This window comes from Mycteria americana, chromosome 2 (genome assembly GCF_035582795.1).
Source record: "Mycteria americana isolate JAX WOST 10 ecotype Jacksonville Zoo and Gardens chromosome 2, USCA_MyAme_1.0, whole genome shotgun sequence".
NCBI classification, from domain to species: Eukaryota; Metazoa; Chordata; class Aves; order Ciconiiformes; family Ciconiidae; genus Mycteria; species Mycteria americana.
The window spans coordinates 28,434,340-28,458,615 of record NC_134366.1 but is presented as its reverse complement, the minus strand read 5'-3'; the positions used below and the strand labels follow the sequence as shown (position 1 = coordinate 28,458,615).

The 24,276-nt window shown below is 43.0% G+C and overlaps 1 protein-coding gene across 2 annotated transcripts in view; it reads left to right on the top strand.

Moving 5' to 3' along the window:
- SLC25A13 (solute carrier family 25 member 13) overlaps positions 1 to 19,918 on the top strand; it is a 102,668-nt gene extending 82,750 nt beyond the window's left edge. Inside the window, exons 15-19 of one of the 2 annotated variants that reach the window (XM_075492860.1) lie at positions 1,372 to 1,512; positions 13,323 to 13,461; positions 17,182 to 17,340; positions 17,421 to 17,511; positions 18,407 to 19,918. In XM_075492860.1, coding sequence (XP_075348975.1) covers positions 1,372 to 1,512; positions 13,323 to 13,461; positions 17,182 to 17,340; positions 17,421 to 17,511; positions 18,407 to 18,596 — 720 coding nt within the window. In that variant the 3' untranslated portion in view covers positions 18,597 to 19,918. The remainder of the gene's footprint in view (positions 1 to 1,371; positions 1,513 to 13,322; positions 13,462 to 17,181; positions 17,341 to 17,420; positions 17,512 to 18,406) is intronic. The other variant, XM_075492861.1, reaches the window with a different exon arrangement.
- Positions 19,919 to 24,276: the final 4,358 nt, after the last annotated feature.

The following is a 24,276-nucleotide window of genomic DNA, read 5'->3' as shown; positions in this document are numbered from 1 at the left end:
GGGATATTTTGGGGGTTATGTAAAGACTTTAATTTGTAACCACACTGTGTATGCTCAGTCTAAGTGGTAGACAAGAATAGTTGTTCGTGCGATTTGCCATTTCTTCAGCACATTATTTAAACCATATTACTGTGCATATTTTTTATTTTGAATGATAGTTAATCTGAGCTATGATTAATTCTTTTAACATTTGGATAATTTAAAAAAGATGTGCACATAGTGTTCACATACTAGACACAGCTAGATGCAAGTGCTTTTAAATGCAGCTTATTTCATTTTAGTCATTACCTTCTAGAAAAAAATGGTTCTTGTTTTGTTGTGGGGAGGGTGAGGGTTGTCCTTTGCATAGTTGTGTGATTTCAGAACCTACAGAAGGGCATAGCTGTTGCGCCACATAATTAAGAAATTAACAGAAGGTAGAATGACATTCTGTTGAATGTGGGCCAGGTGGAGTTTGAATGAGTATTTTTTGAATACACTTAGGTAACCTCCATGTTACCTTTTTTTTTCTTGTTTCAAATTTTTAACTCGGGATCTGTCAGTGTAGCAGAAAGGTTATGCCCTGCAGTACGTATTGTGAATGAAATGAACTTTACTAGAACTAGCAGGGAGTCTAAAATGCTTGCCACTGTTGTGTTTTAAAACTAACTTTCAAAATCAGTTGAGTGATGTCTTCCCAACAAATGGAGACTGACATGTTAAAAACATTTAGCAGTTCTTGATTAATGGAATCCTTCGCTCTGTAGACCTTCTTTATTACCTGGTGCACAAATAATGATGTAGAGCTCAGACTCTTGAATCAAACTGCATTTAATGGCACTGAAACTGGTAGTTCAGTGGGGTTTTAAAAACGTAAAAGATATCTGCTGTTCTGGCCTTTGGAATCCATGTGTTCTTTGTTTTATGAACTCATGCCAAAATTGAAAAAGCTTCTGCCAGACTTTTACTCTTCAATAGTATGTTTTCACTTTCTAAGTACTGGCATGCACATCTCAGTTTCTTTACTTAGTTACTAATTCTTCCTTTCACTTCATTACTTGCTTTACAGTGTTCTTGGCTTGTCAGTATTGCATAAATTGGTGATGGTGAATGTATTCTTGCAGCAAGAATTGAGCTAGTGTCTGTCTGATGTACTGCAGTGTCCTGCAGTGGCCGACCTGCTTCCTCTCTGTTTTCCCTGACCACTCATCTCGTGGCGGGGTAGGTTTCATACCTTGTGAGCTGCAGTTTATTAACTAATACTAAAACTCTTGTCTGCTAATAGCTTAACTGACTGCAGCAGGATTAAAAATGTCTTCTCTTGAATGTAACAGGATGTACACTGCAAATAATATAACAGCTTAATGTACTGCCTTCCACTTTTAATTTCAGGCTGGAGGTTCTCAAGTGATCTTTACCAATCCCCTGGAAATTGTCAAGATTCGATTACAGGTGGCTGGAGAAATTACTACTGGTCCACGAGTTAGTGCCCTCACTGTATTACGGGACTTAGGCTTCTTTGGTCTCTACAAGGTATGCTTTTTTATATATATATACATGCATTAAAAGCCAATTATGAATATTTCAATTCAAAACATCTTTCATTGTTCTCAGAAACTTTCATAGGTGGATGTAATCGAACTTAAAAAAAAAATCTTCCTTATTATGTGATATTATATCTTCATTTTTCATTTTCTAACTAAGGGAAGAAACTGTCTCATGTTTTTGAGCATGTGGTTCTTGTGGGTCTTACTAAGATTTCTTTTCTCATTTCAGCAGGTGTAAGTATTGTTCACTGAGGATTAGTTTGTGATTCCTGATGTTCTGCCTGGTGTAAAAATAAACTTATTTTCATCTGCTTCACGGTATAGAGCTTACAGTTTTGGAGCTGTGCTTTTTGCTCTTCTGCGTTTGATTCAGCAACTTTCCCAGATGTCATTGTTAATCTGGTGATGGGAATTAATTGCAGCACAATAATAGTGAAGAAATACAGACAGTGGGAGCCCAGCATAAAAATAAACTACTAAAGCAAGCTTCTCCTTGCTAGTTTAGAAGAACATTGCCATGAATAAGATCAGAAAAAGCAGCTTTTGTGAGTGTATACTACAAACTCTACAATTCTGCTTTCTACATTACTGTCCTCACATAGATACATAAATATGTAGAAGTAAAGTTAGGTTTAATGTTAGACTGCAACAGGATTAGAAGCATCTTCTGTTGAATCTAATAGGACGTATGCTGCGAATAATTTAAAGGATTACCATACTGCCTTCTACTGTTAGATGAAGGAGTCTAGATATGGGGGAGTATGAAAGGTCTTGGAGTACTGTGAGATAGCCATTACACACAGTATTGAAACAAAAACTGTAATTAATGCCATATACTGCAGAGCACCGTGTGGTGTTTCTTCAGATTCTGCAGCCTACTTCTGGGGAGACAGCTTTCACACTACCCATTTGTCCCAGTATTTCCAGTGCAGCAGGCAGTATTCCTCTGTTTCTTATTTACAGCAGTGCAACTGTAGATTGAAGATGCTTCAAAAACCACCAAATGAGCCCCATCCCCCTCCTCTACAATATTTAAATTCCATCTCCATTTTTAAGCATCCAATCCTTTTAAATTGTTCTGTTAACATTACAAAGAGGAAGCCTGCCTGCGAGTGATGTATGTGTGTTTTGGCCTGGAGAGAAGTTGCAGGTCTGAATAGGATTTAATGGGGAGTTGTTTTTCCCTTTAAATTGACTTGCTAATTTTTGGGGTGTTTTACTGAAGCTGATGCTATTGTGTAAACTCCTAGTAAGTGGCATTATGGTGTTGATCAGGTCAAAATTTACAACTGAAAACATGGATATGGTAAACAGTCTGCATCCCTGAGGCTGTGCAGGAGTGGAGGGCAGCTACTGACTTTTACTTGGACTAGTAAAAATAAAACATAAAATGAGAAGGAGTGATGAACTAGTTTACTAAAGTTAGCATTTTTAGAGGGTTTTTTTTTTTCCTGAATACCTGCTCTTGGTGGCTGAGCAGCATTTGCTACATTTTTCCATTTTTAAATGGCATTAATGTCTTGGGTCATATTAAGAATTATTTCTGTTTTCTAGAGTAGTTACTTGCTGGATATTTGTAAGGAATACACCGGAACAGGAGCTGGTTACAGCACTATGTTGCATTGAAACAGGCAGTTATTTAATCACAAGCTACACCGTTTCGTTGGTTCATTCATTAAGTCCATTTAGCTCCACAAAAAAGGCCACAGAAGGGTTTTGTTTCGGTTTTACTCTTCTGTTGTCTCTTTCTGTGTCTCTCCACCCCTCTACTCCGCTCCTTGTGTTCATGTCCTTTTGTATGTCCAATTTGGATTCATTGCCTACAAAAACTTGACTGATTTGACAAAACTAGAGAATTTAACCTGGCCATCACAGTCATCCACCCAACAGAGCACAGGCCACATCAGAAGGCTTGTGTCCAAGTGCACCCTTAGTCATGGCTAGCTCTGTCATTGGGCAGGTTTGTGCTATTGTCCACCGAACACTTTGGCACTGTAGCCAAAAAAAAAATGGCAATCTTGTCTGCCCTCTCTCTCAGCAAGAGTGTTGGTGCAGCAAGAGTGTTGGTGCAGCCACATAATGATCTGGAACAGGAAACTCATTAAAACTAAAGCCTCCTCCTCCTTACAGCTTAGTTTATTTTGAACCCAGACCAGCTCAGTCTGTAGCTCCTCAGGATGGTTGTACCCAGGCAAAGGGAGGAATAGCTTCATGGCATGGGAAACCCATCAGTCTGTATCAGAGGAGTTTTATACTGCCTTGAGGTGCTTGTGGAACAGCAATCTTAGAGGCAAAAGCAGTCCTCTCCTGAATGCTTGTGCTGAAGCTGGCAGTGCTGGTGAGGCCAGGCAGGGATTAATAACTCATTGCATCAAAGTCACCAGCCCCAGTAAACGCTACCCAGAGACATCTATGGTCTAAAATGAATTTCAGGCAAGGCTAGATTTGGTAGGTGCTACCTTCTCTGGTGGTGCTTCTAGTAAATTAATTTAGTGAGTATAATGACTAAGTGAGCATCAAATAATAATAAATGTTCTACTAATGAGAACTAAAATGTCTTGGTACATTTGGAATGCTTCTACGCTTAACAAGTCAAATTAGCTTTAAAACTATAAAACAGGAATGAGGATTTTTTGTCTATCTCAGTACTTTTCATGCTGTTCAGTTTAATGTGAACAACTCTTTGTTTTAGCTTTGTCTTTTGTGTCTCAAGGCACAAGGCTTGTATCTCAAGCCCTGAATGTACTTATTTTAGTAGATCTAAGTAATACTCCATCCATACTGCTGCAGAAGAACAAGAATACATACTTGTTTTAGAAAACAGTTTTATTTGTGAATCTTGGAGTTTGTTTATAGGCTTAATGGGCCTTCATGTAAATATTCCAGCTGTTTAAACACTGGTCTATCTTAGCCATGATTTAGGACCAGCTGATCAACTTTGTTTTGCAAGTGTTGAAAGCAAAATTCGAGATTTTTTCATTTCAGGCATTTTCATTTGAAATAAATGGATTTTTTTTTTCCCCTACATTTTCTTTTAAAAAATGATTTAACAATCCAAAATTTAAATATAATATTTCATTTCATATTTGATAACAATTTTTTTTTCTGTTTGATTTGGCCTGAATTTATTTTCTGTTGGTTGTTTTTTTTCTTTTGTGGCCAAAACAAAGCAAAACCCACAACAAAAATTAACTACTCCATCAGTTTTGGTTCAAGACCATAATGCATAATGTTCCTCCTTTTCCACTTGACTTGTTAGAAATTCTTGTAAAGCTGCTCTAAAAGGGGTTAACTGCAGTTTTCTACAGCCGTTTCCACCCCTGACCACCCAAATAATCCACTTCTGATGTGTGGATTAATGGATATCAAATGCCTGTTAGTGCTGTGTCCCTGGAAAAGGTGAAGATGACCACTGTCTAGATGACAGCAAGTAGGGCAGGATAGTACGAGAAGCTGTACAGAGGGACAGGATCCTCTGTTGCTTACTGAGTTTCCTTAAAGGTCTTGTTTTGATATGGGAAGAAAAGGGATTCCCTCAACCTAACGGTTGGCTGGTGAAATCCACAGAGAGCAAAGATCAATGATTTGTCTGTATTGCCAGCAGCGGAGAAAATAGGCTTGTTATAGAGATGGAATAAATGGAGGGATATCACATATTTAACAGGAAGACGGAGCTCAGAAGACGTGATGTTAACTTGAAACTAATATTACCATAATGATAATTTTTCAAAATCGGAGCACGGATATTTTTAAGCGGTTGTTTTTTTGTGATGAATGAGAACATTACCCGTCAGTCTGCAAGCTTATAGTAGAGCTGAAGTGTTTCCGTTGCTTGTCAATGTGAGTTTACTCCTGTGTTGATAAGTTACAAACCTCTTAAATCAGGACTGGTCATCCAGTCTGCTGCACACTGGCTTTTCTGTTTCTCTCGCTCCGCTTTGGTGCTGTTTTGTTTACTGCATTGCAAGGACTACAGGGAAAATTCTCTTTTCCCGGTTCAGAAATAAATCATGTTGAAAGCTGTTCTTACCACCATAGATCAATCCGGCATGCTCTGCTTAGTTCCTGTGAATCTTTTATGCTGAAATTTGGGTGAAAATCTGTAAGAGTCCCATATAGTAGTCAGCGAGGAAGAATGTACTTTCATTAATTATAACTGCAGCCAGAAGATGCAAAGAATTATGTATGTTGGTCTTAGCTTCATGAGGCAAACTCCTGCATGTCTTAACAAGATCTACTGCTTGGTGTTTGAATTCTTACATCTTGTATTAATTCTACCTATAAAGCACTTTCTGTGGATTTTAAAATAAAATGCCCCCACACCCCTGATATAGGTGATTTCAGTGTTCCTGTCTTGCATTAACAGAGAAAACAAAGGCACAGACAAATAAATCTTACATCTCATGTCAACAAATTAACAAAGGAAGTGCTATGTAAACCCTTTTTGCATCCAGCTGAGTGAATCTTGTATTGATTATGATCGTAATTATCCCAGCATTCTAGGGGATAGCCATCTGAGGATCACCGAGAAGCTGAGTTGCGTAGTTTTGATGCCCCTCTATATTAGTGAGATTAATGTTCTTTTGGGTCATTCATTGGCACGTTAACGTGGTGCTCTACTGTGCTAGTGACACAAAACAATTCACAGTAGTACTCTGCCGAGATCTCTGCTCCGTGCTCTGCTGTACTTGCAGAGTTGATGTTAGAATCAGAATAATTTGTGTTGAAAGCCAGTCTGGAGGTCATCTGGGCAACCCAACCCAGTATTTGACCACCTTCATGGTTTAAAACAAACAAACAAAACCAAAAAACCCTCACCCTTTTTCTCATGCCTAATTGGAATTGGCCATGTTCCATCTTCTGTCCATTGCCTCTAATCCTGTGCACTGTGCACCTCCAAGGAGAGTTGTCTTCCCTGCACCCTCCTTTTAAGTAGCTGAAGAGCGCAATAAGGTCTCTCCCTAGCCTGCTCTTCTAGGAGTTGAGCACACTGAGTTCCCTCAGCCTCTCCTCATACACCATGGGCTACCGAGCTGGCTTGATGGCCCTACACTGGACTCACTCCAGTGTGGCAATGTCTTTCTTGTACTGGAGAGACCAGAACTGGACACAGGACTCCAGATGTGGCCTCAGCAGTGCTGAATGGAGGGGAATAATCACTTCCCTTGCACCCTTGCTACTATAGCCCAGGGTGTGGCTGTCTGTCTTCACTGCAAAGAGGCATTGCTGACCCATACTCAGCTTGGCCACCAATATACTCCAGACTTTTTCTCCAAAGCTGCTTTCTGGCCACGTGGCCTCAGCCTGTACTGCTGCATAGGGCTATTCTAGTCCAGATGCAGGACTTTGCATTTGCTGATGTGAACTTCATGATGTTCTTGTCAGCCTATTTCTCCATCCTGTGAAGGTCTCTCTGAATAGCAGCTTTGCCCTATAGCACACTAGCTACTCCCCTGATTCAGTATCATCCACTAATCTGCTGAGAGTGCGGCTCATGTTCCACCGATTTAGCTATGAAGATACTATGCAGACCATCTCAAAAGCCTTGCTCTTAGTCAAGGTGTACAACATCCTGTACTGTCCCCTCATCCACAGGTCTGGCAAACAGGTTGGTCAGCCGTGATTTGGTAAATACATATTGGTTGTTCCCAGTCTCTCTCTTGCCCTTCATATGCTTGGAAATGGCTTCCAGGAGCATTTGCTCCATAAACATCCCAGGGACAGAGGTGTGCTCAAACAGCTTGTAGTTTCCCAGATCTTTCTTCCTGCTCTTCAAAATGGGTGTGATGTTTGTCTTTTTCCAGTCATCAGAACCCCCTTGACTGACTTGACCTTTTGAAGGTAATAACAGCTTCACAACTACATCAGCCAGCTGTCTCGGCACCATTGGAGGTATCTCTTCTGGTCTCATGGATTGTGTATGTGCAGATGGTTTAAGTGCTCTGTCTGTAGGTAATGCTGTGCTCCTGTAGACTTTTCTGGTAAGCTTGTGGAGCTGAGAGGCCTGAGGGCAGATTTTACTAGTAAAAAGCAAGGCAAAAGTAATTTCTTTGCCTCTTCCATGTACTTTGTCACTAGGTTTGCTGCCCCCGTTGAGCAACAGCCTCACAATTTATTTAGTTGTCCTTTTGCTGCTGATGTGCTTACAGAAGCCCTTTTTACTCTCCCTTCACATCCCTTACTAGATCCAGCTCCAGCTGACCCTTGGCTTTTCTGACTCAATTCTGCATGCCCAAGCAGTGGTTCTGTATTTCTCCTGGGTAGCCCATACCCACCTCTGCTCTCTTCTTACTTTCTGCATTTGAGCTCAATCATGAGTTCCCTGTTCATCCATGCTGGCCTTCTGACATGATTGCTCAACCTTCTGCACAGTGGAATGGACCATCCTAGTCCTTTGAGGAGACCGTCCTTGAAGATCAGTATTATCTTGGTGTACCTTTGTAACTCTAAAAGTTTTTATTTGGGGGAAAATTGCTATCATGCTGCATAGAGGTCCAGGTCAGATAATTTAGATCTCCTCTCCTTCTCTACCGAAGAACTAAAGACCAGTAGGTCTGGAAAAACAGAGGGGTTTTTTCACTTCAACTAACTGTCCGTCATAGTAAGTACAACAACTTAAAGTCAAAGCTTCCTCTCAGACTCACTGTGCCTTCACTGGGTGTTCAGATACTAGCACTTCTGTAATGGTACGCAGCTTAGAAATAAAATGCATGTTAATTCCAGCAATAAAAAGATTTGACACATACAGCTTGTTAGGCTAACTGCTGGGTTGAACCCCTGTAGTTCTTTAAAGCTAGAAAGCAAATATTTTTTTCTGCCTTTGTCTAAAATTCTGAACTACTTGTGTAAATAAGTATTTTAAAACCTTGTACTTCTCAAAACCCAGCTGCTCCTTTGGGGAGGCACATAACAGCACTTTTGCAGAAGGAATTTGTTTCCTCTATTTGTCTTCTTTCTGCCAGTAATTGTTGCTACGAAAGCACCAGGGTATGGAAGCTTGCATCTAGTAAATTCTTCTTCAGCTACAGATGTTCTGTAGATGACAGCTATTCTTAAAAATATAGAGACAACATATCCCAGTCAGGGAAAATATCATTTAACCTAACGCAAAATGTCATTTGTGTTGGCAGAAATGGGAAAGCATACATTTCTGGTTTTCAATATTTTTAATAGATTTTATTTAATTTCTGGTCACAGTTTAATATTGAAGTAATTGTACAAGATTAGCTAATATATTTTCTGTCTTCTGCCTGTCTTACACAGTAATATGCATAAAGTCCCATTAAAGTCAGTTGAATTTATATTCTGTAGGTTTCAAAAGACATCTTTAAAGTGCTCGTGTAAATACACATTGTAAGTACACCTACTTATTTTGTACATCATAGAAACTCATATCCATATAATATCTGCCATAAAATGTTTAATAAAATATTCGTCTTTTTATAAATAATCATTCTGAATAGTGCTTTACAGCACAACAGACAGTGCCACTCCATAATTTTGCACGACAAAGTTATTCTGTGATCCCAAGAAGATGGGAAATAATACGGTAGTAAATGATTCTTCGAGGAAAGGATCCGTTGGGTGTGGTAATGTTTATGATTGTTTATGATGTTTATGATACTAGAAGGTATTTAGCTCAGATTTGTGCTTTGGCTGATATCGCCAACACAGTTTGCATTTCCAAAACTAGTCAGAAAAGCTTCCAAAAGTATCTTCTTTTTTTTTTTTGACAACTTCACGAATGGGCTTCTGGTGCGTTGACCTGGAAAGTGTAATCCCGGGTGACAGGATGTGTACCAAGCTCCCACCTGGTCACTTTGATAACAGCTGAGGTATTTCACCTCTTGAAGTTGTGGGTTTACAGCAGGATGATAAACATACGAAACAGAGTAGTAAAAGTGTTGAGTTACATTAATTTGCATCTACCATGCCTATTTGTGACTGTGTTCTCATATGTGAGAACCTGCTCTTCAGAAATTTGCTTTGAAAATAACCAAAATAAGCCCTTCCACCTAAGAAGTGCTATAATTTTTGTCTGCAAACTGAATCCAAATTGCTGACACAGCATTTGAAACCAGCGTTTTATTCCTCTAACTTGGTGTGCTAAATCAGTTTCATATTTTGGTTGGTATAAACATATGTGAATAAAAACCTATAGCAGCTTTTAAGGCGATGTCATTTTACAGTAGAAAAACTTGCAGCCCTTGAAAGCAAATGCCAGTAATATTTGACTGACTGTTACAAAGCCTGTTGGGTGCTGTTAGGGCTCCGATTCCAAAGGGTTAAGTCTGTAGCAAAACCCAAGAAGAATGCAAAATGATCAAGAAATGACATGCTGCCTATTGTTTGTAGCTATAGGATCAAAATAACAATTATACATGCCAAATAAATTCTAAACCTGTAAAGGAGAAAAAGAGGGGGTGGCTGTAAGTACAGGTGCCAGAAGCATTAAATAACCCTCTCAGACAAGGTGCACCACTGTTGTCTTGAATGCTGCTAGGTCCCCCCAGTCTGGCATTTTTCCCCCTGCACTAGACAATGTGCATTCACTGCAGGAGACTAGGTTAAGCCTGCGTCTCCCAGACCTGCCGGCTCCTTCTGCCCGACCCGACACAGAGGTGCCTTTGTCAGTATAATTACCCTCCCCTTGTAGTAGAAATAGTTTGTTTAGAGCCTTATTTGCAGGTAGAGCTGGTATAAGCAGGAATTAGCATGCTAAAGAACCTGCCCCAGCAGCCACTTGGGCTTATTTAGCCGAATCTTTGACAATCAGGGTTTTTTTTTCCTCCGTTGGTTTATTCAGCGAGATACTATCCGAGATTAAGAGCTTTAAGGTTATTAAAGAGATTGAAGATGGGAGCCAACTGGCTGTTGTGTGAGGCAGGCGCATGTCACGGTGTGTAGGATGTCCCAGCAATTTCATGCCTGGCAGGTCTGCACCTTGGCTGCCAGAATAAACTCGGGCGGATGATCCTTACGGCTTTCTGGGGATTGATTAAAACTCCTTTTGGCTTTCAGCACGTTGTCCACATCAAAAAGGTGCGAGAAGTAAAATAAATGTTTCTTTTGCTTTTCGAGATACTGTGGCCAATCTCCCTAAGCCTTCCTAATTGGCCTAGGCTGGTTGCGGATGATTAACTTGAAGTTAAATGAGGCCTGCTTTTAAACATGCTTTCCCAGACTTTAAACGGAACGATGGGGGGAAACTTTAGACTGTTGCGATGCTGGACCGGAGCCAAGCTGGGTTATTATTAAAGTGGATCCAAGTTTTGATCCAGGTTTTGTTTACACTGAGCCAACTAAGTTGATGGACATCCCTCCCTCTCTGCGTACCTGAACGTATATTATTAGTGATACTAACAATATGCCGTTTCTGCCCCATGAAAAAGAGCCTCTTAATGAAGAGGGAGGAATATTAGCAGCTCGGGTTGAGTTCAGAGTTGCTCGCATTTGGAGTTTATTGATTTCCGTAAGTTATTTTAACTATGTCGAGATATTTCAGAGTATGAAAAAAATGCGGAGGAAAAAATGTGCGCAGTGTTTAATGACAACATAGCAAAGAAAATAGAAGTAATGTGCCCTGAGGGCAAAGGCCGTGAGGACATTTGCTCTGAGGAAAAGCATGCTCTAAAAATAAATCTTTGAAGAAACCATGTTCGTCTGTGACTGTTTTGTTAGTGAGTTTCGTCATTTTTCTGTGAGGTAAATACAGTGCAGACATTTGATCATTAAGATGTTGGGGTTTTATATAGAACTTGGTAAAACCCTAGTCTTTTCTTTTTAATAAAGACTCTAAAAGTAAACTGTAAAACAGACTTCTGTTGCGCACATCTGAGAGGCCAGAATTCTTGTGTCTCTGGCGAATACAAAAGATTCACCTTCTCTGTGCCCTCAGGGTAAAGCGTATGGGCTTTGCAGGTAATTTTGAGAGGAGAATCCAGCCCAGCATCGCTTTGTTCCGTGGCTGATAACCCCATTCAGCACGGGTGAACAGCGGAGCGGCTGCAGCGGCAGCGCTTCGAGTTCCTTTATGGCTTTTTCCTTAGTGCATCTAGAAAGGCATAACGAGAGCCAGCAACTGGCAGCATAAATCAGACAAATCCAGCTGAGCAACAAGGCAAAGGGTCTTAACAGCAGGAGTCATTAACCTCCGAACGGACTGTCAGGGGAAGCGGTCAGTTCTCAGTCTGAAAACGTCAAGAAATAAGCTGAGAAAGTGTGGTGGCAAGCAGCTGGGGTTGGAGCAGAGCGCGTTGTGCTCACCGTGCTCGGTAACTGAGTGTGACACACAGAAAGTCTGACTAGAAGATCTAATGGCTGTTTTTAGATAAATCTTTATTTTCTCAGAGGCATTCTCTGACTGCAGACTGCACTTATTAGCATCTCCTGTGAACCGGCTCGCAGGACCTGGTTTTCCCGTTGCACATCCTGCTCGCCCGCCCCTGCCTTGCCTCGCTGAAAGGCGACTTTTCAGTTTTTCTTACACCTTGCAGCTCTTGCGTCTTTGCTTGATAACCAGGATCCAACTTGGATAAGCACTATATTTTAACTGCTGTTGTAGTACAAGCTAAGCTTACAGATATGTCCAGGCATATTGTTAGATTTAACAAAATTCTGTGGATATTAGCATGTCCCCTGTGAAATGTCTGGCACTGAGCCATGCCCTGGTAGACCTGCACACAAGAGAAGTACAGTAACAAGGGCACCCCGGGAGGGCTCGTGGACGAACCTCAAGCAGTTTCACCACAACTCCACCCTCACTTCAAAGAGCAGAGGCTTAGGCTCATCCGCAAACCATTTCTTTCTCAAGCTCGGAAGATTTTAGCCATTTTCCACTCCTGTTTGTGCCTTCCTGCCAGTCTCAGTCCTGGTGTGTTCAGGTTCTGGTGTCCTCTGGATCTCCATATTGAGGAAAGGCAGATTGCAAGTCCCTTTTGCTGTCGGAACATGGATATTATTTGGTATTTTATTTTGGTTGCCTCCCCTACTGTTTTTTTGCTTTACCCCTGCTTGAAAAACAGTTGACTGCCTGCTGCTACCCCAAAACTTTCCTTGCCTGTTTGCCACCCGCTTAGGTTTGAAGCCAGCTATATTGCTGGTAACTTCGTTTGTACCACTTACAAAATTGATAGCAAGGCAAATTTAACAGTAGGAGCTGAAACTTCCTTGAAACAAACTGTATCCCAGATCACCTGTACTTCAAAAATCACAAGTAAATAATCCTGTTACTGTTCTGCAAAAGAGTTAGTGATATGACCCTACTCTCATTCTTTCCCTCTTTCCCTTGATTTATGTTGCATTATCAATTGCAATGTCTGCATAGATGCATGGACTGCACACTGTTTTCCCTGAAGTGTTTATTGTAAGTGGGAATGAGAGGCGATAGACCTGTCCTGTGGCTCAATCTTCTTCAGACACATCCTAAACTCCCACTACAGGTGCATGACTTACAATGTCAACTATTTAAAATTCTGCAAAGGTGTTATCAGAGTTTACTCCAACACGTGACATTTTCTCTATTACCAGCAAATAACTACAGTACTAGGGAGTGAGGGAGAACAAGTAGACAAGATAAATACAATGACAGAAATTACTGAACCAAGAAACAATACAGAGGCGCTCCTCGGCAGGATGAAATACATGGATCTCTCAAAGTTTTGAGAGAAGGAATTGCTTTTTCTATAAGCCCTTTGCAACAAAACAAAAAAATACGATGTTGCTCCGTTCTCTGGTGTTCATAGTTCATCACATTAAATTTGCTCATTCTCAAAACTTGTCTCTTTTTCAACACAGGGTGCTAAGGCGTGTTTTTTGCGTGACATCCCCTTCTCTGCCATTTACTTCCCCTGTTACGCTCATTTGAAAGCTTCACTTGCAAATGAAGATGGGAGGGTTAGCCCTGGAAATCTGCTCTTGGCTGGATCAATAGCTGGTAAGTGCCCAGATTTCTTTTTGCATGCCACTATATTGCACCTGCAGCGCAACAGTTACGGCAGTGAGAACTTTGAAAAGCTCAGAAGAACTGTATGCATTTTGCAACCTTGTGCCCAAATAACAGAAAGCTACCATGCTGTAGAGTGAGTTGATGTTAAAAATAAAGATAGTGTAAGTTCCTGATATAATCACAATGTTCAGGAGGAAAAACAAAAGGAAAGATTTAAGTGCTGAGGTTTTGTCATCATATATCATCTTTCTTTGTGAAGTTACTGTGCCATTTTTGTTTGTGGCTGGCTGACTGGTAAAGTTTTGTTGAAATGGTTTATAAATAAAATCACAGCATTTGTGAAATTCTTTATGATCAAAGGAATCTTGAATTTTGGTATGTGGAGTCCAAAAGCCGTGCTGGCAGTGCAGCCTGTGACAAAATGATGACTATTACTTGCTACCCACAGTATCCCATGCAGTCACTTGGCTTTGTGAGGATATTACCATTTTTTTTATATATTAAACAACACAGAAAAGCTTGAAAACATTTCTATTGTGCCACAGGTTGCTGATTCTTAGCATATCCAGATACGACAGAGATGCTGAGTGTGATCATGAGCACTTGCTTGTTTTAGTCTGCTACATAGTGGATAGGAGAGCCAAATCATTCTTAACTTGTCACAGATGCATTTAACTTGAGTGCTCCAGAGCCTAAGGGAAAAGACAGAGACACGCTTTGTAGCCTCAGCTTGCCTATGTGTCTGCTGCATAGCTGGTCCCTGGCACAGCACCCAGCTTCTATACCCAAAGGGGACCACCATTTGGTAGCTGCCTCCTGGAGAGGGCAGCTTGAGAGTCCTGCTCCTGCTATGTCCAAGGTTTTCCCTTCAGGAAACAAATGGGCTTGAAAATTTCTGCAACAAGACCTTTGGGGGAGCGTGTAGCAAGCAGGAGGGCTCCCATCAGCAGGTATTTCCATCGTGTTCATTGTGGGCTGCTTGGTCTCTCTGAGCTGCAGCCAAGTTCTTCCTCCAGCATGGCCCCCGACAGGCTGCTGTCAGGTGAGGAAGGTGATGGAGTGGCATGAATCCAGTACAGATAGGTGGTTGGTGGTTTAGCTAGATTTTCTCATTTGATTTTAAGCTTTCTTCTCCCTAGGAAAACTGTTCTTGGTCAGGATTATACATGGGGCTGTGTCTCCTGAAGAGACAGGAACCTTTTATGGCCGGTATCTGGGCTTAGGATATAGCCAAAGCCTGACAGTGCAGATCAGTTAGTCTGTCTTGTTGAAGCATATAGCTTCAGGTCTTTGGGTTTGCTCTGTATTCAGTAGCTCGTAGTCCAGAGGAATCGACCTGCCGCTAGGAAAACCAGCTGTGTTCAGATGGCCGGTGCTTGAAAAACCCTTGTCTTCTCCCCTCCCCCACCCCAAACCAGAGCCAGCCTCCAAACCCCCCAACAGGAGCTTACAGCCAGCTTACTTCTCACCCATTTTAATGGAACAAAACAATTTTTGAACTTTAGATCATATTTACAGACTTGAAACATAAGCTGGCATTTTTAAGCCAAGTCATTTCTTAGATTTTCCTATTTTTCTCTTTCTAGCCATTGTCATGTGATTACAGACTGAGATAACCGTCCCTTTGAAGTTCAGGCACAGAAGCAGTCTTTATTGTTGCTGATATGGCTTACCAAACTAGCTATAATGTGAATTTTATCCATTGCTTCCTGTGAATCCCATCCTAGGTCAACTCTCATGAGCAAATTACAGTGTTAAAGATACAACACTTACCGTACTGTTTACAAAACCAAGGAATTTCTTTTACTGGGTACAAGTAAAGCGTGGTGGGGGTGTATGTGTCCGCTGTTTTGCCACGAGAAAGTCAAGGGGAAGACAAAACCAAAACCCCACCACCTCTGAATCGCTGGCTCAGTCTCTGGGCTGATGTTTCTGCTCTGCCCAGGGATCTCACCTGGTCGTCGGACTTCAGACGTGTGCACGAGCTCCGTCTGGGTGTGGGGAACTCCACCTTTGCACAGCCCTGTGCTGCTGGGATGTTCAAGCTGGCCGTGCTCAGATGCGCACCTGCCTCCTTTGCCAGTGGGTGTTGCTTGTGCTGGGTATATTTTCTTCCTTTTTGTTGTAGGGACACACGCAACATGCATGTCATCTAGCTTGATCTGCTTCTAGTTTTCACTGTTCACCAGATGTCTCAACCTGTTGTGCCACGGCATTTTCTGAGATGATTCTAATATCAGCTACAGGATCTCTCCTTAATTTGCTCCATCTGCTTATTGCCTCCATGAACTTCCTTCTCCTCCCCTCACTCCTCTTTTTTTATTGTCAGCTCCTGCTGTGCCATTTGTCTCATTTTGATTGTAAGCTCCTCACAGCAGCGACTTGTAAATTTTTATTTGTCTGTAAAGTCTTTTGTCCAGTACACATAGCTCCTAAAAACAGGATTAAAAACATCTTTAACTGCAAAATATCCTCAGTAATAAGGAATGGGGAATAAGGAGATGGAAGTCAACGTGTAGTAAGCAGAATTGTTTCTAAGTATGTCCTTTGGTTTTCCTTGAAAACACTGGTTGGCTTTTGAAGGACAAAAGTCCAGCTTTAAACTGAAGACTCAACCAATATCCTGGTGTGGGTAAGGCTAAGCAAAGAGGAATTTCAACATTTCTGGAATTCAGAAACCTTTACCGGGTTTTAGCACTTGCCTGCCAGACTGACCACTGTGCAAGTTCAGCTTGTGCGTTATTTTGGGGGGTCTGGGAGAGGAGGAGGAGTTCTTATTTTGGTGATATGCACACGCTTACATCTCTTAGAGCAGGCTGCAGGAAGGGTGCTCTGGTGCTTGGAGCCAGACCATGCTGGTTTGGACAAAAGTTGTTACAGAATTATTAAGCCTAAAAAAAAAAAGCAAAGGAGATTTATGCATCTACATCTGACCAAGTTGGTTTGGAACAGATGCAGAGTGGAAAAGTAATAAAACCATAAGAGACAGTGTCTTCTGGGTACAGTCTTGGTGCTTTTTTTTGGGCTTTTTTTTTTTTTTTCAGTTCTAAACACGGGCAGCCCCAGTTTGGATAGGAATGATTTTAGAAATACCACCCATTGGTAATTTGGTATTTTTTGCTTTCAGTTGATTATCTGCCAGGGTAAATTTAAATCTTCCTCCAAGTGTTCTGCTGAGGATGTCAGCTGTGGCTTTGCAGCTGAGCAGTCTGCCATTCCTAATGAAAAGAATGACCCCCTTTTTTTAAACCTTAGCTCTCATGCCTTGCTGAGCGTGCACAGCATTATCTGATTCTCGGTGACACTGCTGCGTGGGGGTGCGTGTACAGGCTATTCTAGCACAGTGTGCGACCAGAATGCCACGAACCACAGAGAGGCATGAAAAGGAAAGGGAAAGATCGACCTCACCTCCAAAAACTTTGTGCTTATTAACTATGCAAGTTTCTGGTTAGCGCTGAAAAATCCATCCCGTGCCTCCCAGCTCGGCAGGAAGCATGCGATATGGTTGTTCCTCTAGGAGAAGCTCTCTCTGAGCGAAGCCACGTCCACAACGGCTGCCTCTTGTTGCTTGTTCTCCTTCTCAGCTTCTGCTTAAATCAAATGTGGCTGGATTCAAGGATGAAAGGCACGGTTACCCCTGGGTAAACGAGGTGTGTAGCATATGTGACAAGTCGGTGGTACCCACCTGATGAATTTTGTGTTGTGTAGGTATGCCTGCAGCCTCTCTGGTGACCCCTGCGGATGTGATCAAAACAAGGCTACAGGTGGCAGCCCGGGCAGGACAGACCACCTACAGTGGTGTTGTAGACTGCTTTGTGAAGATCCTTCGAGAGGAAGGTCCGAAGGCTCTGTGGAAAGGAGCAGGAGGTGTGTAAAAGAGCTTTGATTACTGAGTGACTTCTAATTGTGGTTTTTGTCACTTAGGAACTCTTTTCTTTTCTTTCAAGCTCGTGTATTTCGATCTTCTCCTCAGTTTGGTGTAACTCTGGTGACTTACGAGCTACTGCAGAGATGGTTTTACGTGGACTTCGGGGGAGTGTAAGTATGTGGTGTCTGAATCTGCCTGGGACCCTGAAGCTGCACTTGGTTCTGTGTGGGTCTTGGTGCTCCTCGACATGTCAGAGTCAGGGTCTTGTTATTACAGAAGACACATTGCAAAGGCTTTGTAAATATTATTTAAGCCATGCTGTACTGGTGGAGGTTAGGATGATATTCCAGTACCTGTTTCACAGCAAGACATTGCCACATTTTATATCACCATTTGAAACTAGGGACCTGTGTTAGTGTAAACAGAGACAGTGAGAGGCTAAGTAATGGGCTGGGGTTATAAGTGCAGGGGAAACGTGATGCCTGCCAGGTCAGGATGCGCTCTGCATTAGTCCTCATTAGTTTGGTGGAGGAGCTGTGCCCCTGATTAGGCAGGGCATTTGACATCCAAAAAAGTCTATAGGTGTCACCAAGTCCAAAACCTATTTGTTGGAGCTTCAGCTCTGCCTCCTGTCTTTGTTGACGATACAGATGGATGTGCGTATTGCTCTTTAACGTGATCCCAGGAGTAGCTGCAGACCATTTACGAAGCTTTGGGGACAGTAGTTTGAAAGCCACCACAAAAACGATGTAAACTCTGCTAGGTCCCTGGATTGGTTGTGCACTGTAGCAGAGACTTAACGAACCCCTGCTCCCCCACACTGCAGTTTTGATTAACGCACTACAAATTTTATCTGGATTTGACCGTACTTAATCAACATGAAGACTCCTAACTGTTCTGGAAGGTTTTAAAACAGGGTATTTCTCATTACATTGTAGCATTTAATTTGGTTACTTACTGGGAGGTACACTCAGATGTCTCATTCAGCTTACTTTATGGAGGAGATTTTTGTGAATACTGGTTTTACTCTATGGAAATTAATTTATTATTTTTATTATTTTGCAGAAAACCAGCTGGATCAGAGCCAGTTCCTAAATCTAGGATCACGCTCCCTGCTCCTAACCCTGACCACGTTGGTGGTTATAAATTGGCAGTTGCCACTTTTGCAGGGATTGAAAACAAGTTTGGACTTTACCTACCTCGGTTTAAGCCATCGCCACCTACCTCAAAGGCTGCTGCAGCAGTAGGACCCTAAGTTTATTGCTGTAGGTTTTTTGTTATTAGTTGGGAAAGAGCCACTTTTCTAATTGGTTAATACTTTGTTCCTTTAGCTTCTCATCATATAACAGTTTAGCTTCATTTGAGTTTTAAGGCAATTTTCATCTTAAATGTAATCATTTGTCTTTGTGCTTCCTTAACCAGATCACTGTGAAATTCTTACCAGTTGTTTTAAGTTTGGGACCATGAATGTATTTGTCCACATCTGACATGTGCTTGTGTTGGGACGACACTAATTTTAGGTTCCGTTTATTGGTGAGGGCTGGGTGAGAGCTGTGAACCAGATCATCTTACAGGCAATGCTCGGTTGCAGATTACCAGGGCAGATGTCGCACATCGTCACTCAAATGGAAAAACTCAGTGGATATCACGGTGCTCAAAGCGGAATGATTTTGACTGTACATGTAAATTGGTTATAAACTTAGTGCGTGTCTGTAGAGGTCAGCAAATATATACCCGGTACCTAAGTATGCCAGTACAGCTTCAACTTTTTAAATATGTACACGCACAAGTTCTGTTTCTGGATTGTATTATGAAGCTTTTATGTGGAACATGTTTTTGTAATGGAAACCACATTTATAAATGTTTAGCCGTTGTATTATGTTACTGGTATCAAAATGCTCAAAAGAAAGTGTTATTGTCCATAGTCTTTGCACTTTATGGCAGAACTTTTGGCATTCTACTACACACACAAGGAAATTTCATAACTAGGTGCCTATCTTGGGTTGCTGGTGTTTGGAATTCAGTTTGTATATGCACTTCTATAGTAAAACGCTGCTTGTTTAAATAACTGCAATAGAAAATTCATGCACTGTATCAATGGTACCTGCCTTAACTGCTGGCTTGTAATTGGCAAATAGGTGGTTTCAGATTCTTATTTACTTCATTGAGTCAAAAGAGATTAAAATACTCTAAAAGAAAAGATTTTACTTAATTTTTTGGTGCCTTGCACAGTGTTTAGAAAATTATGTATTTATGAAGATAGAAATAAACCTTTCAAACAGATGCACACATGGTATTCTGTTATGGAAATAGTGTAGTACATCAAATGTCTTGTTCAACTCCAGTTATAAAGTTAGGTTAAGATGAAGTTAATATTTGGACATGTAGGCTATAAAAACACCTGCAGCTTGAGAACAAATTACCTGAATTCCCCTGTGTAGGAAAGACATCTGTTGGTGTAGTTAACACTGAAAAAAAGAAATTTTTCCTCAGTCAAAAACCAGGATTGGAGTAAGCTTTGATATTTTGACCTTTACTTTTGGGGGGAGGTTAATGCGTTATGAACAGCCTGACTCCCTAGTCAGTTGAAGGTACTGTTGGGTGTCTTCTGTGATACGTCTTAAGACCAGGAAGAATTTGGTCTTGCTTGCCTTCTTGGGGTAGGGGGGGGGTGCCTTCAATGTTGACTGTGCTGAGGGAATGCATAGATGCAATATCTTTGCAGAAGAATGAGTTAGGGATGCAGTATCACATTGTTGTACAATAACTTGTGGAAATACTGAAATGGAAATCAGTCTATTATTGTATTTGTGTTTGGGTCATCATGAAAATTATTCTCTTGGACTGATTTGCATTTTGAAGTTACCAGTGAAATGGAGTCGTGGCAGGAGTAGCATCTGCAGTACATCTGCATGTGAAAGCGAGGGGAGAGGATGACATCTGCCTGCTGCTGCATCTTGGAGGCTGGCTAAACCAGTGTGCAGAGACTGCGCTGGGCTCTGACAGCCGCCAGCTGCTACCTCTCAACCCTGTGTATCTGAGTCTCCCCAAATGACAGCTCCTTCGTTTCAGAAATGGGAAAAAAAAGCTGCCCCTTGTATTACTCCAGAATTAACTGTCAGGATTTTTGGTTAAGGCTTGTCATAAAAGTCAAACTTTCTCACTGGGAGCTGCCTGTGCTTGACATTTGACATTTTAGGCTATTTAGGAGCTGGTTTTACACTTCATCCCTCACTTTTGCCTGACGTACCTTGTCAAGGGTTTCTATGGAAAGTGAGCAGCTCAGGAAGATGTCTGAGTACTGAGCGGCATGTCCCCCCCAGCCCGGGAGAGAAAGCGCCTGGCCACGTGCATGGGTTCAGCCAGCAGCTGCTCCCTCCTTGCACAGCCTGGAGAGGGACGCCCGGGCTGCACCGGCCAGAGCGCGTCCCTCTGCTGCCTAACACCGAACCCCAACGCAGCCGGGGCCTTGCAGCCGGGAACGGACGAGGAATTAGAGCTGGGTTATTGTAAGACCTGCACAACTTCTTGGCTCACGTGATAAAGAACGTTGCTTGTGTTTCACAAAGCAAATCGTAACTCGGACCGATTCCCCTGCCTACTGGTGCCCTCTCTTTCCCAGGCCTGGCAGTATATTTATGACTTATCCTTTATTCCAGGGATGAAGGGACAAAGCTCCCAGCCCAGGGACAAAGGTCAGGCACAGCTCTCCCATGGCAGGTCCATCTCAGAAGGCCACAGCCTTCATCTTCTCCCTGGCAGGCAGATGGGCAAGGCTGGACTGACACCCCCACCACCCCCCATGGTGGCCCTTTCCTTCCCCATTTACTGTCTTTTGGGGAGTTGTTCGGTCCTTCTGCCCTTCTTTTCAGGGCCAGTAGAGGATGGAGGCAGGGGCGGAAGGGTTGGAGAGCCAGCGACTGCTTCATTAACACGCAACCCAGTTCAAAACGTTTCAAAGCACGCTACAGCTCTGCCCAGAGATCTTGGGGAAGATCTGTGCCCGCAGTCGGCTTCCTCCAGACACAAAAGGATGCATTCCTGCTCTGAAATGCTTACAGGCCAAGAAATTGTCAGATTGCCTTACAAACAAACAAAGGGCCCCGAGGACAATGTTTAGATGTTTGTCCTCTTCGGGTTTCTGGGTGGGTTATGCAAAGTGTGGGAGGAATGGGATAAAAAGTAACCTCGCGTGGCAGGATTTACAGAAAAAAGAAATGATCAAATATTGGTAATGTTACCTATCAGCATGAAAGTGGGGTGGGGGCGTCTCTGAAGCAGTTACCCCATATTTGTGTTTCTCGGTCCAGCAGAAGCTGAGGGATGCTTTTCTGCCTGGTCCCCAGGGAATGGGTTGGGTTTAAGCTGACTTAATATTGACAGTTTGCAGGGATGCTTTTGTGAGCAAACATACCACAGGCTTCAAAAATAACTTGGGCAGGTTTTTCTAAACCTGCTAAAAATACGAAACCTGACAAACCACTCTGCATCTTCCTTAGGAGGGGACAGCCTGCTCCGGAATGTCCCTGCCGTACCCTCCGCGATGTACACGCATGGCACACTGCTTACTGCCGAGCTCCTCAACTCTCCAGCGCACCCGTGGCAGAGGGACGAACAGGAACTGTCCAGCCCTGCTGTTTAAACACTGCTGTGAAATTCAGACTCTGTTTTTGGTTGAAATATTTGCCATTTTTGCATAAGCTAGAAGATGATTTCCAGAGACGGTGATCATTTGTAAGTTATCGAATGGCTGAAAATATAGAAATCTCAAGACATTCGTATTTTCAATGTCTCCAGAAAGCTTCAAACACAGCAAATAACACAGAAGCAGCCTGGGATTAAGTGGTTTCTTTAATGCCGCGTGCCGTAGGGCAGTTCTGTTTTCTGCGCGGTGGGCAGCGGAGAGCTCGGGCTGGGAGCACGGGCAGCCGCTCCCAGTGCTGAAAGCGAGGAGGTCATCAAGGTGTCTGTTGCCCTTGAGACAGAAATGGCATTTTAAGATGCGTATTCATTATTTTAACTGCTCCTCGCACTATTCCTCATCGCCCTAGAAAGCAGTACCATTGCTTGCACGATTTGTTCTGGTTGTTCCAGTTATACTGCAAAGGGCTGCCTGGCCTCCCTCCGTGCTCGCTCACGCCCCAGGCTGTGCAAGCAGTGCGTACCCGGCATGGTGAGGCTACTACCGAAGTAGCTCTCTATGGCTTTGAAGGAGAACCAGTCCTCTAAGCTTCCTGAGGACAGGCTGCTACTCCTGGAAGAGGCACCGTTAGGCACCAAGTCCTTCATTAGGACTGATGCTGCCCTGGTGATAGCAGAGTCTTCTCTGTCTGTCACTGGTCAGTGGGGACCATCCCACTCTACGTGGGATGCCATCTTGCTCTGTGAGGGGTTTCCAGTCTTCTGCTGTGTTTGCTTTGTAGCTAAGGTTGCTAAAACTCTTGAGAGCTTTTCCCATAGGTCTTGTGGGAGGTAACCTATTCCCAGTTGTTTGCATAGCACCAGAAATGCAGGCTGTCATTTGCAGTAAGAGCTCATGATGTTCCAAGGACGTGGTAGGGGCTCCTACGTTTTCAGAAGTAGCAAATGCTTGGGGCATTGGTTTCGAGACCCAGGAGGAAGTACCTTTCATCTCGGAAGATTCACTGTGGAGCACTGCTGAGTACCCTGTGGAAAATGCTGCAGCTCCTGAACCATTGCGACCCAGCACCATTTGTCCCGCGTGCCTTCTCTCATTGAAGTAACAGGCTTGAGGCGACTCTGCTGAGCCTAATCTCAAGCAGCAAACGCTTGCTCTGACAGCCTTTCCGTGGAGATGTCTGTGGTGCTCTCAGACTTGGGAGGTAGCGCATTTCATTTTCACCTTTCAAACATCTACTTGGTCCAAATGCTATTATTTACATGATGGGCCTGGCATTCCAGCCCCACGCTCGGTTTTTGTGTGTCCTGGCCAGATTCCAGGCTGGCCAGTGCTGTGCACATGCTCTTTCAGTGTGCCCTGCCCATCATCTTCTTCCTCTGTTACCATGGGGTCTCTTGAACAGAGTGCATGTCGCAAAGGTGAAGTAAACCTGCTTCCCCTTTTAGCTAATGCCTTCGGCTCCCACCCCCACTGCCACCTGCCATGTCTCCCCGTGTCCTTTCGCAGCTCCTTTCAGAACAAATCCCAAGTCCCTGCGTTGTGGTTTAGCCCCAGTCGGCAATTAAGTGCCACGCAGCCGCTCCCTCACCCTCCCCTCACAGCGGGATGCGGGAGAGAATCGGAAGAGCAAAAGTAAGAAAACTCATGGGTTGAGATAAGAACAGTTTAATAATTGGAACAACAACAAAATAATAATAATAATAAATTGTAATGAGAAGGAAAAAGGAAAACAGCAAGAAAGTGAGAGAGGAACAAAACCCAGGAAAAAAAACCAGTGATGCAACCGCTCACCACCTGCCGACTGACACCCAGCCCGTCCCCGAGCAGCGATCGCTGCCCCCCAGCCAACTCCCCCAGTTTCTATACTGAGCCTGACGCCATATGGTATGGAATAGCCCTTTGGGCAGTTGGGGTCAGCTGTCCTGGCTGTGCCCCCTCCCAGCTTCTTGTGCCCCTGGCAGAGCATGGGAAGCTGAAAAGTCCGTGACCAGTGTAAACACCGCTTAGCAACAGCCAACACATCAGCGTGTTACCAACATTATTCTCATACTAAAATCCAAAACACAGCACTATACCAGCTACTAGGAAGAAAATTAACTCTGTCCCAGCCGAAACCAGGACACCCTGGCCATGCCATTCCTCTGCCTCTCACTTGTGTTGTTGTGGCTTTGATCCTTGGCATTGAAATCAAGGGAGACTCTGGTCTTCCCTTCATCAAGCACAGGACAGTTGTCTCTTCCACAGCCACCTCATAGTCCTCTCCTCCATCCTAAACCTCAGTTCAGCCTTTCCC